Raw genomic sequence first — 14,450 nt, 5'->3', positions numbered from 1 at the left:
AAGGGTACACAGTCAATGAAGAAGACCAAAAACCATCAATACAAAGCACAAACACAAGCACATGAAACAGGGTAAAAAAAACAACAACAAAAAAAACACCATGTGCTCACAACAAAAGACAGCATGGAGCATGAGCATCTGGATTACGACTAAAACCAAAACAAAGACAAGCATGAGTGTCAGTATCCAGATATCAGCCTTCAAACACACACAACACACTACATGAGCATCCTGAATAGATAATGTGGAGGTTGAACGATAGTTTTAGTGATTTTCAGTTGTGATATGAGAAATATACCAAATATTGACAAGAAAAACTATAACATGATAAACTATCAAACATGCTTAACTTAATGAAGTGATGATTGTGATGAGGAATTGGGTGTTGTGGTGAGAGCAAATTTGTCTTTGACTTCCTCTGCTTGATGTGGGAAGATTTTTTTTTCTTCCTGTCTTTGCTTCAGAGTTGCTGTAGATTCATCTTAAATGTTGTGTGGAAGGAACCAGGTTTTATAATGAACTGTTTTATTCACAACAACAGCATGAGGATCATTCAGCTTCAGTTCTGTGAGTTTATTACATGATCTGAATATATTTACATGTTTTGTAAACTTATTAAAATTATAGGTAGTTTTATGTTGTGCGTTACAGAGTTGATATTATTATTGTAATAATTTTTTTATCTTGTAGATGTATTAATCTGTTGTCAAGCTGCAGTGTCAGATCTACTGACTGATTTGGGATCAAATATGACCATAAACTGTGATCTTGATGAAAATGAGGTTTATTGGATTTTACTGAAAACAGCAGATCCTCCAACAGTGATTCTGCGATCATTCTCAAAACCAATACCACCTTTTTACACAAATGATACATCCAGAAACAAATATTCAGTGCAGTTTAAACATCGTCTGGTTATTAATAATGTGACTGCTGATGAATTAGGAGTTTATTACTGTATGAACACACGCACACCTCCAAAACTCAGCAACAGCACCAGAATATACTTCAATGGTGAGTTAATTTGCTGATTCAGTAATCAAAATATATTGATGATCACCTACTTAAATTATTAAAAACTTTTATATTCATAAGTAACATCATACACTGCCAGGAAAAAAATAAATAAATAAATATGCAATTACTTTTAGGACTGAAACATTTTTTGGAGTGATTAATATGTTTCTGGCATGTTGTATGTTTGGCAACAATTCTTTTAAATCTAACTGATGCTTTGTGTAGCTTTTTATTTTCTCAAACACCCATGTCTGAAGATGTACCATGTACAGATTGCAGAATGACAATGCCAAGATTCATCAGTCTTAATTTGGGAAATATTGGCCATCACAGAGTCCTGACCTAAACCCCACTGAAAGTCTTTGGAATGTGTTGGAGTCGAGTTTACACTTTGAAAACTGAGTCCTGTTAAAATTTAAAAATCGCTCTAATACTTCATTGGATCACCTTTAGCTTTGATTACATTGTGCTTTTGAAGGGACATTGTTTCTACAAAGTTATGCACTATCACAACATTTATATCCATCATTATTTTTTGATTGAGATCTTGTATTGACAATGGCAGAGTCGAACCATTCACTAAAGTTGACTCCAGCACATCTTAAAGACTTTCAATAGAGTTAATATCGGGAATCTGTGGTGGCCGATTAAATCTTGCTATTGTCATCCTGGAATATGTTTTGTCTTCCAACATGGCCGTTTAAGTAATAAAAAGCTACGCACTGCATTGTTGCAAAACATATAACATGCCAGAAACATATTTATCACCGCAATAAAAATCGAATCATAAAATTTACAATATTTGCTTATTAACAGTGAAATATTAACAGTGCTTATGAAACGGTGAAAGCTATGGTGCCCACGAGGTGACAAGGTCGGTTCACTTAGTTTTGTCGAGGCCACGACATGAGAACGTGATAATGTTGTGGCCACGAGATCATTTTGTCGAGGTAAGGACTTCTTATGTCGTGGCCTCAAGATGCTATGTTGAGGGAACGACATATTTTTCTCGTGGCCAGGAGTTCAATGCGTAAACTAACCTGCATGACCATAGCAACCCGGGATTATCATATAGATATTATCAGATAAAATGTTTTTATTAACATTAAACATTTAATTTAATATTTGTATATTATTATTACATTAACTTATAGGGCTATATTTCTATATTTATTGTTATATATGCTTATTTCCCTTTCAATTTGTGTGTCACTTTACCTAGTTAACGTTTTGTGTAATTATGCTATAGTATTTGCTAGCCTACCATATTTTTGCAAATACTGCAGAACGCTTGACAATTATGCCAATAAAGTTTTGACTTTATGATTGTATTTATGCCTGTGTGTGATGATAAATGAGCGTTTAATTTTAAGTTTAATTTATAATATAAATATATATATATATATATATAATAAATATAATTTCTTAATTCTAAATAAAATATGAATGAATCCATCTCTGATAATCCCGGGTTGCTATGGTCACGCAGGTTAGTTTACACATTGAACTCTTGGCCATGAGAAATGAATGTTATTCCCTCAACACAGCATCTCGAGGCCACGACATAAGAAGTCCTCGACAAAACGTGGCCACGGCATAATATCACATTCCCACAAGTTATTATGTCGTGGCCTTGACAAAAAAAAGTGAACCGACCATGTCACCTCGCGGGCACCGTAGAAAGCACAGTGAAACTGGCTTTTTTTTTTTTTTTTTTAGGCAGTGTAAATTATCAACATTTTCAGCTATTGCACTAACAATAGCATCTTTTACAGTAACAGACTGTGGACACTTTTATTACAGAATCAACTCAGCTAACTGAGTGTCACAATCATACAGTGACTGAATATACTGATCAGACACACTGGAAGATTATTACTATCATCTTTGGACTGACTAATGGGCTTCTGGTTATTGTGGTGGTCGGTGAGAGATTTTTTCATCTATTAATATCATGATTTTCTCCATAAGCAGCTGATGATAATTGAATGTATAAATATTCTTTGTATAGGCTTTTGACAATTTAAGTATTGTTGTGCCATTATATGTGATATAAGTATAAATATTCAATCTGAAACACCATTTTTAGGACTGGTAAAGGTTTTTGTTGTTGGAAACAGAAGGTCTACAGAACAATCAGAACAAATTAACACTGATCTACAGCAGACGCAAGTTACAGAACAGCATCAGGACCAATTATATGTAAGAATATGTGAAACCATCATTATAACTAAAATTCATTTCTGTATTTATAATTATTGGAATTCTTTCTGATCTGTATAATATCATTCTATAACACTTCATTTTGGTTCATGTTTGTTTAACTGTAGCTGAAATTGATAATATTGGTCTTTCAGTATGCTGAGGTGAATTTTTCCAAGCTGCGTAGAAATATTCGGTCGAGCCAAATCAACAGCACCTATGCTGCTCTAAGCCTGCCGAAGCCATGAACACATGAGTATGATTGATTTTATACTTCTTTTGTGTATTTTTTCCTGATGTTCTACTCTGAAACTCTGAGAAAAGTTCAGAAAAAATACAGTAAAAAAAAAAAAAGTAAAATAAGTTAAAAATCGACTACATTTGATATGATTCATATTTCACTCTGCTTTCTAAAGACTGGTTGGAAGTCATGAGATTAATCACAATTATTTTATTGAACCGACAGCCAGTTTTATATTTGTGTTTGTGTATATCTAAAAGTATTCTAATAATGTTAAAAATATCACCTGAAAAATATTTACTTTCTATTAAGTAGACACTTATTTTTTAATTGTATGATTATTGTATGAATGTTTTATGCATGAAAATATGTACCTGCATTTGTATTTAAGTGGGTCTCGCAAGAGGTCGGTGGCATCTAACTTTGAAAACCCCTGCTTCAGATGAAATGTGTTTAACTTTTATATTTGCTAGTTGGTCTAGTTCTCTTTGAAGTAGCTGTCTTAAGCCGTATCTGGTGGAAAATTTTGTGAGTGGTTGTAGATGCAAATATGTGTATGAGAGTGGATGGAGAGTGTGCGCAATATTCATTATTATTGTGAAGACTGACTGATTGAGTTTTCAATGCTGTTGGACTGAGAAGAGGTTCATTTTTATAAGATACATAGGACTGCTTCTGTCAAAATGGTTTAATTGATACCTGAATATATTAATCTGTATTTTAAAAAGTAAACAGAGTCAGTTAAATGATCATAAGATGGTAAAGGTTGTTAGTGTGAAATGTTGTGGCTTGTCAACCTACTTTCTCGAACTCAGCTCTCAGGGCTTTTTTTTTTTTTTGCCTTATTGTTTTAACAAAATGTAAGTGCGACAAGTCCATCTGCTTGTTTTTGTGTGTGTTTTATTCTGAGAAAACGTCTGTGAGTATATTTTGGTATTTGAATCAGAAATAAAAAATGTGTTTGCAAATGAACGGCAGAAATATTTTCTAGATGAAAGGATCCTTTTACTTTAAATGTACATATTTTGTACTTTTATATTGACACGACTGCCTTTAATTCCTTATATCATTATATCTACATTAATTTTACAATTAGTTTCACAATAAAGAAATAGTATATGATTAAAAAATAACCATATTTAAAACACGCGCCCAACCTGACATTTATAAAAAACATTTTTTTTAAAAATCAGCCTTAAGATCTACCTTTATTATGAAGTTGCTTTATTGGTATGTAATATTAATAGTTATAATAGTTGCTTCATTATGCTAAATATATATCCTTGTGTATGTCATTCTTAATATTCTTGAACAAAGTTTTTTTAGCTGGTTATACATACTATGCAATTTGTTCAGTAAAAAATATAACACTGTGCAGTGTTATTTTTTATAACTAAACTCATGTGAAGTGTTAAACCAAAACCAGTGCTCACTGGGTTTGGCACTTGACAACCAATGACTCTCACCTTTGTCTAGAGTGGAGGTTAAACTGTGAAACGAGTGCAGTGTTTTTGCAACACCTTTATGTTTATGAAGTTCTCACAGTTGTCTTAACCTCAAACGGAAAGTATGTCGACTTTGTTTGTTTACTAGACCCACACAATGCCCAATTAGCACTTGCCAAGTGTTAATGTATGTAAACCACATTCACAACTCATGCTGAAGCTTTTATTGCTATAGTCATTTCACACGAATCTAGGGTTAATCTTGAAATGAAATAAATTATTGAAATAAAATAAATGATTTTGCACAAATGTCATACTAGAACTGTTGAAACAAAGCCTTTTGGGGAAAAGCAAGTGAACATAATATGAACTATTGAAGGCCTATTGCTGAAAACACAGACAAGTACGAACAGTGAAAAGAGTACCTCTGGGAACTTTTTCGTGAGACGCGCAAATACAGCAGTTTCCAACAGAAATTAACACTAGAGGCAGTAAAACAGCGAACACTTGTAATCGTTTTCCTACACAATTACGATTACAGCTCCATATGTTTCACTTTCCAGATGTAACAAAGCTTGCTCAGTAGGTTGGAAATGTCCCAGTGCTGCTGACCAATCAAATCCTGATCTGAGGGTCAAAACTAACAGTTGTTTAATACAGTATGTATGCAATATTTCAGTATAACATTTTTTTTTTTTTTTAACAATCTTAGTAAATTTTAAAAATCTGTTGCAATGGTTCCTTGTTGTTCAATCCACACCTGTTCTTTATAAAATTTAATGTTTTTACCAGGGACGTGCAGAGAGTTCCTCAGGGCAAGGGCTCAAATGTAAAATAGGGGCAATGTAAAAAAAAAAAAAAAAAAAAAGGTCAAAAGTTTGGATACATTACTATTTTATATTTTTGCAAGAAGTCACTTATGGTCATCAAGCCTGTATTTATTTGATCAAATTTTTAATATACTTTAAAATACATTTTATGCAATTCTGATTTATTATCAATGTTAGAAACCTGTGATACTTTTTTCAGGATTCTTTGATCAATAAAAAGTTAAAACAAACAAACAAAAAAAAACACAGCATTTATTTAAAATGTAACTTTTGTAACAATATATGTTGAAAAGCTTGAGGTCAGTATTTTATTTTATTTATTTATTTATTTTTTAAGAAATATAGTTTTCATTCAGCAAAGATTTGCTAAATTGATAGAAACAGTGATATTAAAGATTTGGTATTGTTAGAAAACATCTCTATTTTGAATAAATAATGTTCTTTTTATTTTTTATTTATCAATGAACCCCCAAAAAATATCACGGGTTCCAAAAAAATAAAATAAATAATAATAATAAATAAATAAATAAATAAATAAATAAATACATACATACATACATACATACATACATACATAAATGAATAAATAAATAAATAAAAATAAGCAGCACAACTGTTTCCAATATTGCTAATAAATCAGCATATTAGAATGATTTCTGAAGGATCAAGCACTGAAGACTGGAGTAATGATGCTGAAAATTCAGCTTTGCATCACAGAAATAAATGATATTTTAAAGTATATTAAAATGGATAAGCATTCTTTTAAATTGTAATAATATTTCACAATGTTATAGTTTTTCTGTATTTTTTATCAAATAAATGCAGGCTTGAAGAGCATAAAACACTTTCATAATGCTGCATAATTATCATTAAATTATTAAATGGTCATATAATAAAGTTCTTTCATGTCATCATTTCGCCAGCCTACACTTCACATAATAGACCTGTAGGTGGCACTTGGGCTTAAATAACTATGATAGTTTCATCAAATAGTAAACGGTGTATATCATACATAAATATAAGTGAATTGAATAGCCTTCCATTATTGCGACTTTTGGCACTGCATGGTTTTGTGCAGTGCTTTTGTAGTCATTTAGCATTCGTTTTCTCTGTGATGTAATTTCATTTATAAAATGAGACAAATCGCAGATCCAGATTGCTCCACAAATAAGCTCATCTGTCCATGTAATTTTCAACCGATTTATGAATAAGAACGGAAAATAACCACTCCACTTCACGTTATTGACTTATTGTCCAATTCAATTTGAACATGTGCCAAATCATGATTGGTTGGTGTGTTATACATGATAAACGGGCATTGAAGAATTATGTAATATTCTAAAATATATAGCCTAATATATGGATTTGTGATTAAATCGACACACTAGCTTTGATTACTGATGTTTTATTTTTATTTTTAAATATTGTTTGGTTTATTATTTTTTTGTTTTTCCTTCCGTGACCCACTCACTGAAAGAGCTATATTTGAGAGCCTATAGGTTTCCGAACAGACTGTGGAATATCAGGCAAAATGCATGCATCCCATAGCAACGCCTCAGATCGACAGATATGTAAAAAAAATAAACAGGAATTTTCCGACTTTTGAGCGATTAGTTACAGTTTAGTACACATTGTCATGTTAATTATAATTCAATTGCATTTTGTTTTATTGACTACAATATCATTGTTATTTGTCTGAGAGGGGCACTTTTGAATAACTTTGAAAAAGGGCAGCCCCCAAAGCCAAACTGAAGCGAAACAATCCGTCTGTGCAAGAAACTGAACATTATTTAGAACAGTATTACCTGTAATCCATAACTGAAGACAATTCAAACTGGTTCTTTTGGACAATTAGCTTCTGTTTAAAATAATTGATTCCCCAGTTTGTTTACATATTCACGCAAAAATGTAACATGCACAATTATACTATTAAAGCACCAAATATGATGTGAAACATGGATGTTTTACATGTCTAAAGCATATAAAGTGAATAAACTCTTGATCAGCTCACCTTTTCACATAAACAATGAGAAACCATAAAAACTTTAATATGAGTGCTCAGTTCAGTTCAGTGAAAAACTGAGACACTGAATGAGTTGGCAAAAAAAATTAAAAAAAATAAATCATATGATCATATACACCAGTATTTTGACTCATTTTGAGGGGGAGTGACTGTCAGGAATGTCCGAAAGTGAGTTCTCCTTCGAATGGGAACTCACTGTGTCCTCTAGTGGACACTTTTGGGAAAGCTCAGCGTGATCAGTGTCTGAAGCCGTGATTTAAACACAACAATGAAGTTGGCCTATTATGGTCTGTGTCTGTGATGTTGCAATCGGCACAACCAATATATTATAGGTCATTGTCATTTAAGCATATTTCATGAGTTATATATATTCTGAAGCACAGTATAAAAAATTAAATGAGATATTTGAAAAAGAACTCAAGATCAAAATTAGAGAACATTTACAGATACAGGTACCTCCCAGTTATTGGTGTTAATCTGGCACCTGGTGCTAATTTCCATAATTAAATGATGAACCCTATTTAACTGGCAGCATTCCTGAGATTTTCACTGAGATTGCAAGATTGTGATCCGTTCCAAAGTGACTGAGACCCTGTGACAGGAGGTTGTCCAGATGAAGGCCAAAGGGATGACACTTTCAGCCACTGCAAGATAAGTTGGTCATTCCAAATCACTGATTTCTCGAAAATTGCAGGTTTACAATGACACTAATTCATTCAAGTCCCCCAGAAAGGCTGGCTGTCCACGTAAGACAAATCCTTGAGAAGACAGGATAATGCAGGGACTTTCAAAGGGGAATCGGTTCAACACTGCAGCTGGAACTGCTTGCCAGTTCAGTTCAGTGCAGTGCAGGGTAAGGACCCGTCTCGGCATGTTTAAGAAAAGTTGGCCTGAAAGTGCACACTGCAGTGATGAAGCCACTCATCAGCAGAAAGAATCAAAAAGCTAAACTCATTTTTGCTGAGGAGGAGCATGTTGTGTGGAGAGAGGAGAACTGGTCCAAAGTTCACTTCAGTGATGAAAGCAAGTTTTGTTTATTTGGGTCTGATTGAAAACCTTTTTTTTGGCTTCAAACTGAGGAAAGACTGAAGCCGAAGTGCATGAAGAAGTCAGTGAAAGGTGGACGAGGAAGTGTCATGGTTTGGGAGATGTTTTCTGCAGGAGTTGGGCCTCTTATACAGCTACATAGTTGATGAATGCAAACATTTATCAGAACCTCCTTCAGCAACATGCAGTTCATTCCCTGCAAGCATCTCCCAATAAGTTCATGCCGGACAATGCCCCAGTCACACTGCAAAACAGGTAAAGTAGTTCATTGAAGCTAAGAACATTGAAATAACGAAATTGCTGGCGCAGAGTCCTGATCTAAACCCTCCTGATCTAAGTCACTTTGGGGACAAAGTTATGGCTAAGAAACCCACTACAGTCACCAAACTGTGGAAGAGACTGGAAGAAGAGTGGACCAAGATCACACCAGCACAGTCTGAGAAACTAGTGATGTCCTGCGGCCGCAAATGTGCTGAAGTCATTCAAAGCAAGGGTCTCTACAATTCCTACTAATTTCTGACAGCTGTAACCCTCCAAAATTTTAGTTGTAATTTTCTTTGTGCTGCAGTCACTGCTGTTCTCTAATTTTGATCACAGTGTTTTCCACAAAATAAGGGTTTTTGTTGAAATGCCTTTATATTTTGTCAAACATGTTAGTAGAACAGTATACCTACAGCTAATATTCCTTCAAATTTTGAGCAATGAAGGTTATTAAGATATTTCAGAAAAAAATCAAGTATTTACAGATTGTTGTCTAATTTTGGCGGGGGTAATATTTGTGGTTTACGGGGACACAAATTTGTTTAATGACATGGGTATGACAGAGGTATTACAATTTGAAGGTGCTTTATGAGGACACTGCCTATGTCCAATAATTCAAAAGGCTTAAAAAACATACTAAATGGTGTTTTTTTGAAAATCTAAAAATGCACAAAGTTTCCTGTAAGGGGTAGGTTTATGTGTAGGTTTAGGTGTAGGGTTGGTGTAGGGCGAGTGCACATACAGTTTGTGCGGTATAAAAACCATTACGCCTATGGAGAGTCCCCATAAACCACAAATACCAACATGGGTGTGTGTGGGGGGTTGGTTCTGCTGCAAGGACCCCCGCAAAGATTGAGATGGGGTCCGTCTTCTCATAACTGATTTAACAGACGATGCCACTGTCTGAAAGTGAATTCTATTGTAAGTTATTTGCTGTAAGAGTGTACAATATTAACACTAGTGGATCTGGTAATTTCATTATGAACTAATACATCTCCTCTGTTACCCCTTACTTTTATTGTACTGGTATGGTCTCTGTAAAGAAAGACTTTCTGATTTGCCCAAGTCTTTTCTGAATGCTTTAGAGCTTCTCTGCTGCTCTCTGCAGGTCATTCGTCATAGCTCGGAATAAAGTATCACTAAAAAAGTTCAGCAACTACATCATCCTCCCAGACTAGACCAAAAGTAGTCATCTTTACAGATCTTTACCAGCACTGCCACTTTCATCAGCAGCTGCATAAACCCTGGTCTTGTAGGGCTGTTTGTTTTTTTATATCTTTGTATTTTCATTGTGCTTTATACATTTAAGTTCGACTGAAATAGTATGAATATGGTATAAGTTAGACTGAATTGTGCTGTTACTGGGAAACTAAGGACAAAGTTAATCTAAATTACCAGTTACAGTGTGCAATGTCACTATATACAGTATTGCAAATATTTGATTTAGTTGTTGTTGTTGTTTTTTAATCCAGTAGATGGCACCACACAACAATGAGACACAATACAAACTCAAAAAGATGCTCTTTATAATAGAGCAGTAGAAAGATTGCAAAGACAGTAAATTCACTGTATTTCTTTAGGCTATATTGTTGTAGTTTAGAGCATAAACCTCACTGTATTTTGTTGTTTATGCTTAAAACAAGAACAATTTTGTTTTCTAATGACTTAATAGGCCTACAGGTAGTATATTCTCTAAATACATCTTATTCTTTTAGGAACTTTTACTGGAAAACATGGCAAAATACTTCATATTTGACGTATGTATATTGACATAATTCCCTCAGTCAACATCCTTGTTGGTTCTGGATCAACATTTCTATCGACCAATCAGATTTCAAGCTTGGGGTTACTTAGGTTAGGCTTGGGTTAGAGTTACAGGCTTGCAGCCGGCCCAAGGTTTAAGCAGACTAGGGGGCTGGTTAGGGTACCCGTGGCCACCAGGAGGCCCTCGAGAATACATGAAATGACAGCTTTATTAATTAATAAATTTATTGTGTGTGTGTGTGTGTGTGTGTGTGTGTGTGATATTATGTCAACGGACAATGGTAATTATATATTTTTCTATATCATGTCTACACTGTCATTACCATGCACTGAATTTTCACCATTATTAATATTGAACATAATTCTGATCTTACTCTGAACCTACCATCTCCAAATCATCTGTCTGTCATGTCTGGACTTTAATTAATCAATAAATACATAACAAAAGTTTTAATTTTCATTTAAATGGTTAGACCACAAAGTATTGAGCTAGTTTCATTAAAAAAACAAATTTGATATGTATATATAAGTTGGTCTTTTCAGCAGGTTGTTACAGACATCTTTGCATTTGATCCAACTGATGAAATGTACAGCAGTGAATTACATGAGTAAATAAATATACACAGACTTACATGCAACTGAAGCTTCATTTCATGATCTTATATGTTCCTGCTGTCCTCATTCTGACCTACAGAGAAAAATGAAAGAGACAGAATTAGGAAATACAGCCTGGAAATACAAACTGACCTGTCGAATGGTTTTAAAAAACACTTTTCAACAACAAGAAATTACATGTTTTCTTTTTTATATGTGGGCTCAATCCGAAAAGATCTGCCTCATAGTTCCTCTCTCTTGTTTTGATCTTGACAGATTGTTTGCTGTGAGACTCAAAGGTAATATTTACTCACGGTCTGATCATGGGAGGAGAAAAGGGTAGCTCTCAGACTAGATGAGAAGGCAATTGGCCACAACATCCTCATTCTGACCTATAGAGAAATTAAACGAGAGAGAAGCAAAAGTCTCACATTCACAGACTTGTCATGAAATTGCCTTTCAATCTTTGCTTGTTTATAGGCATACTACAGTATCAGCATGTTGGTTTGGTTGCTAATTTCAGTTCAACTATATTTGAATTTGAATTGAAATGTCCAGTTTAAAATGTTTTTAAAACATTTTTCTTGGTTATTTGAACATTCTGAAACAAGTAGTAACATTTAAACATCCAGCTAAATGCTTCAGGTATAATTGCTCCATGAATATTTTGAGAAACAGAAACTTCTTAAAGACCAGAATGTCTTTGAACAAATGTTACTGGAAGAATGTCTGTTCATTACTTTGAGAGAATCTTGTCAAAATGTTAACTAAAGTTGTGAGAATGCTTCCTGTTAGCTGGGTTGTTGTTTCTCTCTGTATTTACAGCTCATTCAATGCAGAACATCTAGTACTAGTATCTGAACATCTCTTCTCTTTCTTTCTGTTTAGGTTCTTTTAAGTTTTATGAGACTAAACAAACCCACTGTCTTGCTGTCATCTGCCTTAACACAAGCAAAACAAACACGTAAACATGCGCACACACACAGTGCAAGTATATTCATAGATTCTCATCCTGTTGATTTTTGTTGTACAGCTAATATAAAAGTATTTTTACAATAAACCATTTTTTTTTTTATTCAGAGTATCAGTCAATTTGAATCAATCTGATTTACTCTCGTTTCAATACTTTTTATTAACAGATCTGAACGTAACAGTAAACCAAAGATCAGATGTTGCACAATAAATATCATTAAATGAGATCAATGAATCTGTTATGAGTCCAGGAGAAAGCAGACTGAGGCTTAGATCTATGTGCAGGTTTTAAAGATGAGAAAACAAAAAAATAAACAATAAGACACTAGGAAAACTAGGAATAGAAACACAAGCAAAACCATCTCCATAACTTTCAACAACTAACAAAGCACAAGGGAAACACAAGGGCTATCAACACACAGGATAACAAAAGGAACCAATGATTAGCTACAGTATGGGAAATAGCAAGGAATGGGTGTGGTCCAGTGAGTGTCTTGGCACACAGCAGATAGGGGCAGAACACACACAGGAAACATGTAATAGAACTGACAGAAGCTAAAAACATGAACTCACCGAATCATGAAAACACACCGCTCTTGTGTCTGTTTCTATGATTAACCTCTCACAGTTCATGCAGCTACTGAATGTTATCAGATGAGATGTGGCCCATGTTCGTGCTAAAAAATTGTTTCATATCTGTGTGTTTGCTTAAACCCTCAGGACATTTACTGTAACTGCACAGGAATGCCATTATCATAAAGATTCCTCAAATTCTACTAGATAGCGAAATCAGAGATAGGGGATATGAGATGTCTGGATCTGTATGTCTCATGATGTCAGGAAACACTGTAAGGTATCAGTATTCCAACTATATGTTTTAAAAATATGTTGCTAAAAGTTCCCATTAAGTTGTGAAATCATTCCTTAATATTCTCTGAAATGTCCAGTTTTTATGTCCAGGAACATTACATTTGAATGTTCTCTGAACATTTTGAAAAAACGAAGAAAAAAAAAGTAACAATTGAAAAATGTACAACTCAATTTTTTCAGGCAAACATGCTCCATTAGCGATGCATAAATAACTTATTTGTGCTTTCTTGAGCTTTAAAAAGCTAACAAAACAAACAAAATCATGTTAACAAAAAATCATCTCTCAGTGATTCTACAGCATTATTGTGTAAGATTTACACAATAATTTACACTGGACATTTAGCTTTTCTTTGATGTCACCATTATTGAGATGTATTTGCTGCTTGTTGATGTCTGTGTATATGAATAACATAGTAGTTAAAAACTTTATTGTGCACAACATGTTTTTAAAAATCCTTACTAAAACTGGATTGCTGCAGCACTGCTGACTTTCATGCTGCAGTGTCACAGGTTTAGTGGAACAACACACTTACGATCAGGCTTCAGATGAGATCAGTGAATATTACGTTTTTGGCACTCTTTGATAATGCAAATGTGAAGGTGAATGCTGAACACTGAACATTAATCTTCATAATGGTGACTATTCAAATGAAACTATTATTTTCAATAAAACATTCTCATTAAGAATTTTTATAGACAAATGGTGTGAAATAAGTGTGCGTGTTTTCTCTTTTTTTCTGTTCTTGTTATCCCTGTGTTCTTCAGTGAATCTGCTTTTAACAGGCTTGTTAAGGCTGAGATGATATCAGAAATGGGCAAACTCAGTCCTGGAGGGCCACTGTCCTGCAGAGTTTAGCTCCAGATAAAACTCACCTGCCTGTGGCCTTCAAGTAGTCCTGAGGACATTGATTAGCTTGTTTGTGTATGTTTAATTAGGGTTAATTAAGGGGAGGCGGCCGTTCTGTCACAACAGTAAATTTAGTTTCATTCATTCACCATATGCCTAAGTTTAAAATATTATTTGAAGTGATATTATGTAGAACATTTTTGGCTTTCTCTGGCTCTCTGCACTGGCATCAGGCAAAACTGGAAGTGTCTATGCACACACTTGTTAAACTGGAAATCTAACATTGTATCCATATGCAACTAGCCCATTAAAAATGCGTCTCCCTTTAAAAAAAACA

At 34.1% G+C, this 14,450-nt stretch overlaps 1 protein-coding gene and 1 long non-coding RNA gene across 3 annotated transcripts in view; one reads left to right on the top strand and one right to left on the bottom strand.

The window, feature by feature from the left end:
* LOC131530543 (uncharacterized) overlaps positions 1-11,721 on the bottom strand; it is a 32,878-nt gene extending 21,157 nt beyond the window's left edge. Inside the window, exons 1-2 of the long non-coding RNA XR_009268413.1 lie at positions 11,623-11,721; positions 11,463-11,518 (exon numbers count right to left, since the gene is read on the bottom strand). This is a non-coding gene — a long non-coding RNA (uncharacterized LOC131530543). The remainder of the gene's footprint in view (positions 1-11,462; positions 11,519-11,622) is intronic.
* LOC131530539 (uncharacterized) lies at positions 486-5,703 on the top strand. 2 transcript variants are annotated; one of them, XM_058760868.1, is made up of 5 exons: positions 486-567; positions 691-1,014; positions 2,821-2,943; positions 3,138-3,219; positions 3,375-5,703. In XM_058760868.1, the coding sequence occupies exons 1-5, from the start codon at positions 516-518 to the stop codon at positions 3,385-3,387; spliced, it is 594 nt and encodes a 197-aa protein (XP_058616851.1). In that variant the 5' UTR covers positions 486-515; the 3' UTR covers positions 3,388-5,703. The 2 variants fall into 2 exon arrangements, with proteins under 2 accessions (XP_058616851.1, XP_058616850.1); XM_058760867.1 differs by having other exon boundaries at positions 3,107-3,219.
* Positions 11,722-14,450: the final 2,729 nt, after the last annotated feature.

This window comes from Onychostoma macrolepis, chromosome 22, assembly GCF_012432095.1.
Source record: "Onychostoma macrolepis isolate SWU-2019 chromosome 22, ASM1243209v1, whole genome shotgun sequence".
In the NCBI taxonomy this organism is placed as follows: domain Eukaryota; kingdom Metazoa; phylum Chordata; class Actinopteri; order Cypriniformes; family Cyprinidae; genus Onychostoma; species Onychostoma macrolepis.
Note: the sequence above shows the minus strand (reverse complement) of the source record. Positions and strands in the feature narration are given on the sequence as shown.